The sequence below is a fragment of the Notamacropus eugenii genome, chromosome 1, assembly GCF_028372415.1.
Source record: "Notamacropus eugenii isolate mMacEug1 chromosome 1, mMacEug1.pri_v2, whole genome shotgun sequence".
NCBI classification, from domain to species: domain Eukaryota; kingdom Metazoa; phylum Chordata; class Mammalia; order Diprotodontia; family Macropodidae; genus Notamacropus; species Notamacropus eugenii.
The window spans coordinates 354,052,630-354,067,531 of NC_092872.1; the positions used below are offsets into that span (position 1 = coordinate 354,052,630).

Consider the following 14,902-nt stretch of genomic DNA (forward strand, 5'->3'; position numbering starts at 1 on the left):
ATTATGGGATTTTGTAGTTTGTGTTTTTTGAATTTCAGTTCTTTAGATGAAGAGTGAAAGGCCCAGAAAGATGACCAGGTTCATGAAAGTTACCTGCAGATCTGAAAGGAGAACTGAGATGTGAGCGTAAGGTTGATCATTCCATTACACTAGGCTCCCAAATGCAATTTTATACATATTCCTTTTATCCATCTATACCACAAATACTTTCATTATTAAAATAATGAACATAAAAAAAACAAATGCCCACAATAACATTATCAAACATATTGTCATCAATGGACTATTAGAGCTTATGAAGCAATTTTTCATTCTTAGTTAAGAGATCTACTTTGCTATCCAATCAACTGAATGGTAAACTTGAAAGGGTGTAAAAGAACCAAGAATAGGGTTGTGAGCTGGAAGAGACCATACAGATCATCTAATCCAATTTCCTTTATTTTAAAGATGAGAGAACTGAAGCTCAGAGGGAAGAAGCAATTTGTTTGAGATGACACAGGCAGTAACTTGCAAGCAATGATTTGAAAGAAATCCAGGGTCCTTGCCGCTGCATCATTTCCCTTTCATTCAGAAAGGAAAGACTTAAAACTTTTACAAAATTCCATTGACAGTCCCACTACTGGATTCAGATTGCTCTCTGAGCATCTCCGTTTAGGTCTGGAAGTTTCCCTGGCAGCGTAAATACAGTGCATACACAGATATAGAGCTATTCCCCTAACCACACAGCACACAAGATAGCAAGGTCAATCACAAGCTTTATAATAAACCATGTGTCCTAGCAGACTCCACAAAGAAAGGCCTTGGTGAGGATAGCACCATGTGCTCATATCTCATTCAGGCACTTACTGTAGGATTTCAGATTCATCTTCTCAGGTAAGATGATGTTAATGGTGTGCTCATCACCATTGCTGTATCTGAGAAGCAAGTTCTTTTTTTTACGAAGGAGACGGCTGTACTTGGCATTGGAGAGCCACACCTCACACTTGTTGAAGAACACAATGCTAACAGTGCCCAGGACAACTAGGCACGTCAGAACCCCAAGGATGGTGAAGCAGATGGCCTGGCTTTCATTAAGCAGAGGTTTACTGTTCTTGGTCAACTCCCTCATGGTGATCTTCAGCATTCTGTGGTTGGGTTGATGGGTAGCAATCTTACCCTGAGTCTCAGGGGGAAGTTGGTCAGCTAGCCCAGGATCTCTCTTGGTCTTGGTTCCTGGGTGGCCATGGTTACAAGTGGGCCCAGAGAATTCTGGTCGACAGAGGCATTCAAAGCCTCCTCTGGCATGAGGCACACAGGTACCCCCATGCTCACAGGGACCACTGGCACAATGGTCCCCCACACGTCGGCTGCAAGTCTTATCCATGAACCCCAGCGGACAGCGACAACGGAAGTCCCCACCAATGTCAGTGCACACACCTCCATTCTCACATGGATTTGGGACACAGCTGTTCATGTTCAGTTCGCAGAAGTTGCCAGAAAAGCCTTCTGGGCACAAGCAGGAGGTATAGGAGGCAAGACCATTGTCATCAATGCAAGCTCCTCCATTTTGACAGGGAGAACTAGGGCACAAGGTGAACAGGTGAGAAAGGAAGATACAAGATGTAAAGAAAAGTAAACCTGCAATAGAATGACTCATATATTTTGATAATAATCTCACAGTTTCAGGGCAGCTAGATGGTGTGGGGGATAGAGAACCTGGCCTGAAGTCAGGAGGACCTGAGTTCAAATCCAACCTCAGACTCTTCCTAGCTGGATAAGTTACTTTACTCTGCCTCAGTTTCCTCATATTTAAAATGAGCTGGAGAGGGAAATAGCAATCCATCCCAGTATCTTTGCAAAAATAAAAAAACAAAATGGGTCACAAAGAGTCTGAAATAACTGAACAACAGGCATAAATGATTCTTTTCATTTTTCTGAGAATCCTCTGTCATAGAATCACAGAATGTCAGAATTAGAAGGGGTCCAACCCTTTACTAATCCAATAATTTCCTGTGCAACAATGTCTTACAAGTAACATTCTAGCCTCTGTTTGAAAATCTCCAGGAAAAAGGGAGCTCCCTACCCCTCAGAAGTAGGTCAGTTCTCTGTGAGAAAGTTGTCCTTATATCAAACTTAAATCTGCCTTTCTGCAACATCTACTCGTTATTCCTGGTTCTGTCCACTGAGGCCAAGCAGAACAAATCTAATCCTCCTTCTTCAAATTTAAATATTTGCAACTATCATGCCTTCTCTATGTCTACTCTATTCTAAATATCACCACTTCCTTCACCTGAGACACTTGACACTCACTAGCTGTGTGACCTTGGGCAAGTCACTTAACCCCAATTGCCTCATCCTGGGTCATCTCCAGTCATTCTGATGAATGTCTTGTCACTGGATTCAGATGGCTCTGGAGGAAAAGTGAGGCTGGTGACCTGCACAGCCCTCCCTCACTCACTCAAAACAAAGTCAAGTGCAAGTCAGGTCATCATTTCTGTGATGGCATGGTCTTCTTTGGCAACAAAGGATGAACACACACACACATATGGCCTGATCACATTCTCCTGAACAAACTCTGGCTTATTTATGTCCTTTCTAACACATGGTGCTCAAAAAGGGACATAGCATTCTAGGTGTGATCTGCAAGAGCAGAAAACAATGAGACCATCATCTCCCTCATTCTGAATATTATACCTTTATTAATGCAAACTAAAATCAATTAGTTTTTCTGACTGCCTGTTGAGACAATACAAAGAAAATGTCCTTCAAGAGACCAGAAAGTCATCACTTACAATGAAAAACAAAAAGTAGAAAAAAAAAAACAGCACAGTAAACCTTACCAACAGGTCCAAAGACCTCTGATTTTATATTCAGTGTTCCATATTCATAGTAAAGGGTATGCTGGTAAGTGTTTAACAACCAGCTTTCTTGAAGGAAAAAAATAAAAGCACAACACACCTTTAAGTTTAACCTGGATCATTACCATTTTCTCTATCACTTTCTTATATCTAGACAATTAACAAAACAATACATCAAGCGCTGATTTGCAGCATTTGCTGATTTCTGAGGTTTAAAGGCTCACCACTCTGAAGATTTAATAATCAGCTTTCAAAAACAGACATGAGATGACTCTAACACACCCCTTCCACATTCCATTACCTCGGCAAAGAACGAAGGAACTGGGGCAGGTAGCACAGTCTACGTTTAAGAGATGAAAGCAATGAGGCTCAGAGGGGGTAACCAACTTGTTCTAAAGTTGTACGGAATATGAGTGGCACATCCAGGACTAGAATTCAGGTCTCTCAGCTCTCAGTGTTCCTTCTACACCACTGTGACATTGTAATGCACATTGTTTTCTCTCCCCATTTTCTTACCATAATAAAAGAGATAGTACAAGATTCAGGACAGCAAACATAGGCATGTGCCCGGGGTATGAAAGAAATTAAATATGTTCAGCCTCTTCAATGTTCAGTTTCTTCTCTCTGAGGGAATGGCAGGGAGATATGCCTAGAGCACATCTGTGGCAGGCAGACAATGTTGTTCTTTGAGTTTTGGATGATGGGTGAGCAGAACAGAATTATGGGCTCAATGTGGACAGCAATCACAGATATGAGAGTCATAAGGGACCTAAGATAATATCCAACCCAATCCATCACTTTACAGATGTCACAGTGATGGGAAATGGCTTGCCTAAGGACACATAGGGAGACAATATCAGAGTCAGAATTCAAACTCAGAGACTCTGGCCACCAGACCTAAGGAATGAATTAACATCTGCAGTTCCAAATTCTGGACAATACGGCAGCATGAGCCAATCTCCTACACAACCAGAAACATGCCTGTAGGATCTTTAGATCCTTTCTGGTGTCTCAGAGCTCCTGAGATGTCAAAAGAAAGAGTAGATCAGTGGAATTCTGAGCAGCTGTATGATGAAAGTAATTACGAACCTGTAGGTTTCCTCCTCATTCTAGTAATGCGCTGTCTCTCTGTCTCTCTGTCTCTGTCTCTGTCTCTGTCTCTGTCTCTCTTCCCCCCCCCCATTTTTGTCTATCATTGTCTCTCCATCTCTGTCTCTGTCTGTATCTCTTTCTCTCTCTTTCTCTGTGTGTCTCTCTACCTCCCTCCCCTCATCTCTCTTTGTGCTTCCTTTTTTTCTTGTGATGGATAGGGGTACAGAGAAGAATGACAAATGGCCAATATTAGCCTGGCTTAGTCAGAATTTTATCACAGAAGCCAGCTGCTTTTAGACAGACTGCTCCTCCTACAGCTCTATCTGCCAAAGTTCCCCTGCCTATCTTCAAATTCAGATTCAAAAGTTACCTGCCCAGAGTAATCTCTCCTGAACCTTATTATTTACCTCTCACCCCAGGCGAAAACAGATCACTCCCTAAATTTCTCATCATGCTTTGACTGATTTTCCTATGACCCTATCACATTATTCTAACTTTAACATAGAAATTTGTGTACCTGTCATATGTCCCCAACCATTAATGTATAAGCTTCTTGAGAGTAGGGACTGCATCATAATAATATTAACTTAATTGCAAGCTACAGTGGTGGAAGGAGTTTGACATGCAAAGTACTTTAATCTTTGCAAGGCATTTTTACAAACATTTACATATATTTGATATTCTATCAGCCTTTTGAGGTAGGCAGTATAGCTATCACTCTCCATTTTACAGATAACCTCACTAAATTACAATTTCTTTAAGTGGTTTTTCCGTGGTTACTCATTTAGTGAGTGTCAGGATCAGGATCTGAATCCAAGTCCAACCAAACGCAACCTTCATTCCACCATTTTGAACAGAAAGCATACGTTCATTGAAGTATAACTATCTATATTTTTATAATACCTTATATTTACATTCCTGTGAGGTAAGATGAAGAAACCAAAACTCACAGTTGCTAAAATGACATTTATATTCACATAGTTGAGTGTCAGAATCTAGGCCCAAGTCTTAATTGTCAGTCTGGTGATTCTTCATCTATACCATAATGTTTTTTAATTTTTCATCTTTGTATCTTGAGGACTCAAGATAGCAAATTGCATTTTGTTCAGTTGTTTTTTAGTCATGTCCAATACTTCACAATCCTATTTGGGGTTTTCTTGGCAAAGATACTGGAGTGGTTTAGCATTTCCTTCTCCAGCTCATTTTAAAAAGGAGCAAACTGGGGTAAACAGGGTTAAGTGACTTGCCCAAGATGATACATCTAGTAAGTATCTGAGTTCAGATTTGAATTCAGAAAGATGAGTCTTGCTGACTCCAGGCCCAGCACTCTATACATTATGGTGCCCCCTAGCCACCAAACATGTGTTGGACTGAACCAATATATTACAACCACAGTTTACTCGGTGGTGACAGTGGTAGTGGTAGTGTCGGTGTTGATGTTAGTATTGGTATTGGTATAGGAGTGGTTGTGGTGGTAGAGATGGCATTTGGATGTTTTGTTTTTGCCTGGACAGGTCACTTTGCTTCTCAATGTTCTAGAAAAATCTCAAAGACTTTTAAGTTACAGAGAGTCCACAGTCCAGAACCTATCCCTATGGGGGTGGAGAGAGAAAGTGTCATTACTGCGCACTAGTGAACACATTGCTAGGGCTCTTAGGGAATTACAGACCAAAAAACAAAAAAAGAATTTTAAAATGCTCTCTATGTGAATTCACATGACACTAGGTCTTTTGGGGTGACTTGTTAAAGAAAAGATCCAGTGAGAGAAATGTGCTGTTTTAAAGCGAAGTTGTTTTCTCTAAGGGAACCCACATAGTATCTAATGCAATTGTTTTTAAAGGCATCCTGACTTTGTTATCTATTTAATCCTTCAAGCTCTGGGAAAGAAAGGAACTATACACAAGTAGGACAAGAAAATTGTTGCTGTATAGGAGATGGATAATTTCTCTGCATAAGAATTGTCCTTTCAAGGAATTTCAAGCATCATAGGCTATATTTTGACAGATTAGTTCATACTGGTTAAGAGGGATAGGTGCGTGTATTTGTGTATATTGTCTGTACGTATGTATATATGTACATATATAATTTGTATATGTGTGTAAATGTATATTTTTAAAGATGCTTCTTTCTTCCTCTAGCTGAAATATAATCAAGCTGTCACTTTCACTACTTCTAAGTGAAGCTTTTACAAAACATACATTAATAATTAAAATAACTCACATTTCCATGCCACATAAAGTCTTACAAAATACGTTACAAAACAGCAACTATGTAAAGAGTTAAAACAAGTATTCTCATCCCCAATTTACAGATAAGGAAACTGAGGGCAAAGGAGAGGAAGTAGACCTATAGCTAGCTAGTCCATGACAGGGTCAGGATTGTTGGCTAAATGTGGACTGAGTGAACAGAATGTGCATTTTCCCCTTATTCACCGACTGTCATCTGCTCAGTGCAGTGGGAAGGGAGGAAAGCAAGGATAGTTGGGAAAGAACTGGAGCTATAACAACTCACACTTCTATAGTCAGTCAACTAGCATTTGTTAAGCACCTACTATGTGTCAGGCACTATGCTAAGTATCAGGGATAGAAAGACCAAAAATGAAACAAAAAAAATCCCTTAAGATTCACAAAGGGTTTTTTTTTCTCACAGCAAACCTTGTTATTTTCACTTAATTGAAAAAGGCAATATGGTTTCAGAGAGGCAAGGTGACTTCTCTTGGTACACTTGTCTAAATAGAATGAGTGGAGACCTTGTGAGTCCAAACCCAGTTCCCATCCCCCTATCCCACATGGCAGGATTTGGGGGAGTCAGCTCACAGTCTCCTGGATGACTGGCACATCTGGAGGATGCCAAGTCAATAAGTGTTGATCACAGAAAAATGTCTATTCCAACCTGTGCTTCCCCAAGGAGAAACTCTTTCTCATGGTGGCTAGTCAGCAGGAAAGAAGCAAGAATGTAAAGGAAAAACTTGGGAGAGAGAGATCTGCCCCCTTCATAAAAGTATCCTTTACCAAGCATCAGTCAGCTGTTTGGTAGTTATCATAACTTGAACTATAGGCTCACAAGGTTAAGGATTTGTGTGCCACATCCCTTAACCTAGGTCATGGGTACATGACTAAAAGTAATAATAAGCATCCATGTTTATGTAATCATCATTTATCATGAGCCCTGTTTGGTAGATAGTATTATCCCCATTTTACAGATAAAGAAACTGAGCAGGGAAATAGAATTTAAAAAATTGGATTTGAAGTTAGAAGACCTGTGTTCAAGTACTATTTATGCCTCTATGGGTTTTGTAATTTTAGATGAGTCAATTCTCTCAGCTTTTTTTTTTCCATTGATACAATCAGTGAGTTGCATGACATGATCTTTATCAATGTTAAGACAAAGTATCATAGAGTAAGAGACCCTTGGAAGTGATCTAGTCAACCCCCTCATTTTACAGATGGCCCAGGGAAGTTAAGTAACCTGCTCAAGTCATATGCATAATAAGAATTATAGCAGAATATGAACCCAGGTTATACAACTCTGGGCTTTTACAAGGCTGTGTCCTTTCCCAGGATATCTACTGCCTCCGTGCCTATGAGCTATGAGTTAATCCTCAAGCCAGTGGCCTCACTGAATTTACCAGGTGTGGACATGCAAGAAAACACAGGAAAATATACATGCAACAAACCTACTAGTAACCCTTCTACTAGTAACCTGTATGCACAGACTAAGGGGGAAGGCACTTACACTACCTATCCCAACCTGGGCGTCATCTGGGCATCACCACTCCCTACTCTTCATCAGCTCCCTAGTCTTGTTGAGTCTATGTTCCCCACATTTCTCTCCTCCTTTTGATTCTTTCCATCCATGGTATAACCACCTTGTTCAGGATCATAGAATGAACCTTAGATGACATCTAGTCTGAGTCCTTCAGACTACAAAAGAGGAAATGGAGGCCCAGGGAAATTAACTTTCTTGTCCAAGGTCACACTGGAAGTAAATGTTAGCCCTTAATACTTCCTATACTTCCTACCAGGACTACTGAAATAGCCTCCTCCTTTTCTCCCTGCATCTTGGCCTTCTGTTTTCCAATCCATCCTGCACATGGATGCCAAATTGCCATTTCCAAATCCCAAATCTGACTGCATCTCCCCTCCTCATGAAGTTCCAACTGAGCCCTATTACTGCAAAATAAAAAAAGTTGCCTTTTATATTCATAGTCTTTCCCAATCTATCTCTAGCATACTTTTCCAGACTGATTACAAATTATTCCCCTTTAATTGTATTCCAGTCAAAATACTTACTTGATGTTCTCTATACAAATCAATCCATTTTTCACTTCCATAACTTTATATAGGCTTTCTCTTATGACTGCAATGTTCTATTTTCTCACCTCTCTCACATCTAGTTCTACAACTTTCAAGAGGCTTTTCATGATTTCCCCAGTTGTTAGTACTGCTACCTCTGAAATCATTGTATATACATTTGGGCATATATCCAATTGCTAATATAATGGTATGTATACATTTTTCACTTATCTGCAAACATATATCCTGTCAATATGTTAATTTCTTGATGGTGGCACTATTGTCTCACTTTGGTCTTTGTATCTGAAGCTCCTAGAACAGTGCCTTACACAAAGCAAGTGATTAATAAATGCATGTTGATTGTCTGACTAATGTCCTACTGCCCTGATGTTCCAACCTTACTCTTTCCTTGTACTTACTCATTATTTAATGATAGAGTTATGGGGGCCAATCAAAAAGTTAATATCCAGAGTAAAGGTTCTATTTTCTCTGCTTTTCTGTACTGACTGCAGAATGCCCAAGGGTGAGAGAGAAACTGATGCCTTCTCAAGACCACTGATCTAGCCTCTTAGGTGCCCCTTGTGTTAATACCATCTATCTGTACAACACTTAAATTCCTCATAAAACTATTCATCTATAAACAGAAGTGAGAATGGGAAATGGGCATCTTCCTAGGAAGTAACACGTAAGGGCCATTTTCAAATATGACTTTTAATAAATATACTTTAAATGCTATCTCTAAGGTTCAGGAATGAAGCTATGGGAAGATTTAAATTGCATCCATGTTTCCATTTGGAGGATAGAGCTTGAAAGCCCAATTTTCTTTTTTTATTTCATGCAATCCATTTTTTCTTTCCTCATTTAAAAATAATTTTATTGTTACCTTTGCTTTTACATCACCTTCATAGCCAAATAGATTCCTCTACCTCCTCAACCAAATGAGCCTTCCATTGTAAAGTGGAAAAAAAAGAATGCAAAATTAAAAAAAAAAAGCAATTCCATAAAACTAACTAACTCATCACCCAAGTCTGACAGTAAAGACACTGTTCCAACTCCACAGTCCGCAGAGAAAACAAGAAGGGAAAATCACTTTTCAAACATAGCCTGGGACACACAAATGCCTGTTTCCTAGCCCTATCAAAAACATCTTCAATAGGTAACTCTTCCTTTCCCAAAATCCTCTGTATACTCTTCATTCCTGGGTTTTTGAGACATTGCTTTCTCCTGCTTTTCTTCCTACCTATCCTACTGCTTCTTCTTAGGATCTTCATCTAGATCATACCCACTAACTATGGATGTACCCTCAAGTCCTGTTCTGTAACCCTCTTTCCTTTTCTCTGTAAACTTTCTCACTTGGTAATCTCATCAGCTCCCAGCAGATTTAATTGTCCCTATAAAGATGACTTCCAAATTTATATATCTAGCCCTATTCTTTCACATGAGCTTAGGTACCAAATCACCAACTGACTCTTACATTTTTAGAAGTAGATATCCTATAGGCATATCAAACTCAACAAGTCTAAAACAGACCTCATTATCTCCCCACCCCACACAAAAAACCTCTCCTCTTTTGAACTTCCTTGTTACTTTTAAGGGCATCACCCTCCTCTCATTCACCTCACATATCAAACTAGCTGACTATCAATATTTGTCAAAACTTCTCAATAATTCCCCACGGAGGTCTCATGGTATGGTGGCAAAAGATCTGGATTTGGACTCAGAGGACTTGAAATTGAATCCTGGGACCTATGTGATCCTAAACAAGTTACTTAACCTCTCTGGGTCTTAGGGTTGGTAGTTGTAAAATGAAAGCATGGGACTAGATAATGTCTAAGATTCCTTCTGGCTCTAATTCCATGGTTCTATAGTATACAAGCTTTCTGTTTTGTATTTGACCAAACTCACACATCCATTATAACCAATGTCTTTTGACCAGAAATACAACCCAAAATTCTCCATATCCTTTTTGAGGGGTTCTCTCTGTCCTCTTATTTCTTTGCTTCTAAAGCCTTGGTAGTATAGTTTTCAATTAATGACGAATTATTGATTTTGTTCTTTATAGTACCTTCACTCCTTGTATTCCTTAACCTTTGTCTTTTCATTTTTAATTGATAATTATGGGTATCAGTAATTTCTGATGTACTTTTGTTTTCTAGATCCAATTCTACATTTTTTAAAATTGTTTTTGCTTAGGTAAAATAGTGACTAACTTTTTGAAGTTTTTTTTTGGGGGGGTGGGGAGATAATGAGGTCTGTTTTAGACTTGTTGAGTTATATGTTATAACTTGTTGAGTTATATGTTCTTTTCTATGTGTTATCATGTACTCCACCCCCAGAAATTTTTTCTCCAGGCTAAATATCCTAGTTCCTTTAACCAGTAGTTATCTAGCATAATGGGGAAGCTAGATGGTAGAGTGGATAGAGCACCAGTGCAGGAGTCAGGAGGATCTGAGTGCAAATTTCACCTCAGACACTTGACCCTCACTACCAGTGTGACTTTGCACAAGTCACTTAACCCCAATTGCCTCATCCTGGGTCATCTCCAGTCATCCTGATGAATATCTGGTCACTGGATTCAGATGGCTCTGGAGGAGAAGCAAGACTGGTGAGCTGCACAGCCCTCTCTCACTCAAAACAAAGTCAAGTGCAAGTCATGTCATCATTTCTCTGATGGCATGATCTTCTTCAGCAGTGAAGGACAAACATACACACATCCAGCATAATATCTTTCCACAGGTTTTCAATAGTTCTCTCATGACACTTCTTCCATGGTGGCACTTGGCCTTAGGAGTACTCCTAGATAACTACATTTTTCTTTCTACAGTCCTTACTTTGGTAACACTCCCCCAGCACCTCTGGTTGGAGGGCTGCTCATCCACCTTTGGTGTCCACCTTCACCCAACTCTCATGTGCGGCTCTAAGAAGCTATAGTATGTGCAGCAGCCACACCCTGCTAAAACTATCTTGGCAAATGGGCTAAACCAAGTTGAGCATAACTGGCAGGCCTCAATCCTGTCAGTGAGTTAGAGGGAAGTCTATCCCCAGTGAAATGGGTAGGATGAGAACAATTTGTTCCAGTGGCCATAAAGGCAGCTGAAACAGGCTCTGTGGAGTCCTCAGAGCTTAGTCAGACATTGAAGACACCAACGTCATCCACTGCATCCTGGGCCACCTTTACTTTTGTTCTGTCACTGGAATTTGATGACTCAAGAAGAAAGAGTTAGGCTAGTGACTTTGTGTAACTCTGTTTCACTTAAATCCAATTCATACACAAGTTAAAATGTCACCTGCGATGTCACTGGTCCTCTTAGAAAACAAAGAATGAACAACGAACACAACAACCGTGGTAACAACTGCAAACTTATGTATCTGTTCATGATGGTGACTGAAGATAATTAAAATTATACTGTTTTAGTATCGTTGTTCTATTAGTGAGATACCATGGTACAGTACAACTTACAATCTGTGTAACTTTGGGTAATTCATTTAACTTTTCTGGCCCTCACCTTTAAAATGAGGGAGTTGGCCTACACGACCTCTAAGGTCTCTTCCTGTCTTAAATCTTTTCAAAATTCCATTCCAAGTATACCCATCAAAGTCATTCAAGTCACCAAAATTATATCAGCCATCCATTTCATTATTAGGTAGCATTTTCAGTGTCTTCAGGCTCTTCAGCTTTTCCCTCTTTAGATAGTAAATAACTCCTAAACTTTCAATCTTCTTTGATTTTATCTGGGTTCAGGAATGAAATAATTTCTTCCAATTATCTTACAATGATCTGCAATACTGTAGTGCAACCTGGAGCCCAAGATATCACTGACAAAAAACCAATATGAAGCCCTTGCCTAGAGCTAGTAAGATCTGCTTCCAGTTTTCTCATGGTGTGGTACTGGCATCTAATAAAAGCATTCATCACTGGAATTCATTTCACATACATTCAGAGTTTTGCTCACTTTAGCTAGTTAGTGTAGTTAGGCAACACCATCTGCCCCTAAGCACTTACCAGCAGATGGGGTGTTAGCATTTCTAATTTGTTCTGATATATCTTGTCTACTTGAGGACACAAAACAAGAAAGAGTGCTACTCATTCCACTGTCATCCACATTAAGCTGATCACAACAGTGGTTTTGAGTGGGGCAAATGATATTGATCAACATAGTTGACAAACTATGTTGTTGTTGTTCAACTAATTCAGTCATGTCTGACTCTTTGGGACCCTATTTGGAGTTTTCTTAGCAAAGACACTACAGTGGTTTGCCATTTCCTTCTGCAGTTCATTTTACAGATAAGGAAACCGAGGTAAATAGAGGTTAAGTGACTTGATGAGGTTCCACACAGCTACTAAGTGTCTGAAGCCAAATTTGAACTCAGGGAGATGAGTCTTCCTGATTCCAAGTTGGGTACTCTATCTACTGAACCACCTGGCTGACAAATTCCATATGTGCCAGTGTTGCATCATAAGAAAATTGGAAACTAATCTAATCCTTTTATTATGCTATCATGCACCCATCCCTAGAATTTTCTTCTCCAGGCCAAATATCCTAGATCCTTTGACCAGCAGTTATCTAGCCTAATATCCAATTCCCTAACACAGGGGTGGGGAACCTGCAGCCTCCAGGCTACATGTGGCCCTTTAGGTCCTCAAGTGCCTTTGACTGAATCCAAATTTCACAGAATAATTTATTTGGATTCAGTCAAAGGACTGCACTTGATGGTCTAGGGGGCCACACATGGCCTGGAGACGGCAGGCACCTCACTCCTACCCTGACCATCCTGTCATTCCTCCTCTGCATTCACTCCACTTGGTCAATGTCCTTCCTAAAACATGGCACCCAGGGCTGAGCACAATTTATCCCCTACAATTTTTCTTTCCTTTTCAGTCTAGCACATTACTATCTAAAAGTTAAAGAATTTAAAGAATCATTGCTAGTCTTACCCTAACTAGTAGGCACTAACTAGTCTGGCAAGACTATTGTCTATGAAGCCCATTTCTTATATTCTAAACAGCAGCTAAGGGCTGCTTAACTGTCATCTTTTGTTCCTTTATCTTGGCAATATTATGCAAATAATTGAGAAATATGCCTTAGTTCATTGGCCCCAATTTATTCCTATTCACACACATCAGAATTTCAAAGCATCTCAAGAATATTAATATCAAATTACTTTGGACCATGCTATAGCAAGGCAAGATGCACCTGGATTTTGTTTGTTTGTTTTAAGGAAATTGAATGTCATTCAGCAGCATTGCGAATTGGAAATAACAATGAACTTAAGAGTCAGGATACCTGAATTCTAGCACCTACTTTCCACTAACTACCAATGTGACCTTTGACAAATCAGTTCTTTCTGGCCCTCATTTGTTATCTGTAAAATGAAACTTTCAGCTAGATGATCTCACTTTAAAATGTATCATTTTGTGATTATGAGGAAACTTCCATCTCCAAAATTCTCCCAATGTCCCCTCATACTCTATGTTCTATGATGCTAAGGCTCTTTCTAGCTCTAAGAGTTCATAATCTATGATACTAAGGCCCCTTCTTGCTATAACAGTCTATGTTCTAGTCTCTAAAGCATTTTGTGTACCATGAACCTCTTTGATGCTTTGATAAAGCCAATAGATGCTTTCTCAGATTAATGCTTTTAATGCATAAAATAAAGCAGGATTAAAAAGAAAACCAATTATATTGATAAAGAGGCAATCTTTTCCTATCTAAATCCATGGATCCCATGAAATCTATATGTGAAACTTGGAGATCTTAAGAACAACTTATGAACCACTGTTCTAAATCCCCATCTGACTCTGACATTCTATGTTCTGTGATTCTAAGGCTCCATTTGGCTCTGACATTATATGTTTTGTGGTTCTAAGCCCCCTTTGGTCTCTGACTTTCTATGTTCTGTGGTTCTAAGACCACTTCCAACTCTGACATTCTATTTTCTATGATCCTAAGACTGCTGTGATCCATAACATTCATATTCTAAGTTCTCTTCAAACTGTGACATCCCAAAGTCCCTTTTGACCTTATATTCTATGTTATACAGTCATTAACTCTTCAAACTCTGACATTCTGTGACTCTAAAAACATTTTGATCTAGTCTATGTTACTCCAGAAAAGGAAAGAATACTTCAGGGTCCCCAAGCACAGACACTTCCACCACCTCAAACAGTTTTATTTTGTGTTGTTTTTTTTTTTACTAAAAGAATCTCTGTAGAATATAAAGTGAAAATCACATAGAAAATAAAAACAATCATAAATTGCTGCAAGTGAAGATTTACCCATTAATAACACAAGGTCCTTCCTTCAAACGACAGTTTCTTCCTGAAGAGCCAGGAACACAAGAACAGCTGGAGCCACCTTCTTCAGAACCAGTGCATGTCCCATTCTTGTGACAGGGTTTGGCAGCACACAACTGGAGATCTAAAGGAATATATAGAAAACATTCACTATTATTCTCCCTCATCTAGGAAATTTCCCCATCCAGAAATTATACTCCACAATCTTGCCATTCATTTCTACTCATGTAGAATAGTTGGGCCCTTATATAGAGCTTCCTCCACTCGGGGTCATTCCTTTGTATTCTTGTTCAAGGCTTATCTAAAAAAACAATGGCCTTCTGGTTTGTATTGTGCCAATCAAAGGAATCCACCCCAAAACAAGGAGGAAATGATTCTGGGGA

General features: G+C 39.4%; 1 protein-coding gene across 3 annotated transcripts in view; it reads right to left on the bottom strand.

Annotated features, from left to right (window-relative positions):
- Nucleotides 1–417: 417 nt before the first annotated feature.
- Nucleotides 418–14,902, bottom strand: part of DLK1 (delta like non-canonical Notch ligand 1) — a 35,912-nt gene continuing 21,427 nt past the window's right edge. For all 3 annotated transcript variants that reach the window (XM_072641522.1, XM_072641513.1, XM_072641508.1), the window contains exons 5-6: nt 14,502–14,643; nt 418–1,559 (exon numbers count right to left, since the gene is read on the bottom strand). In XM_072641522.1, the coding sequence (XP_072497623.1) occupies nt 824–1,559; nt 14,502–14,643 (878 nt within the window). In that variant the 3' untranslated portion in view covers nt 418–823. The remainder of the gene's footprint in view (nt 1,560–14,501; nt 14,644–14,902) is intronic.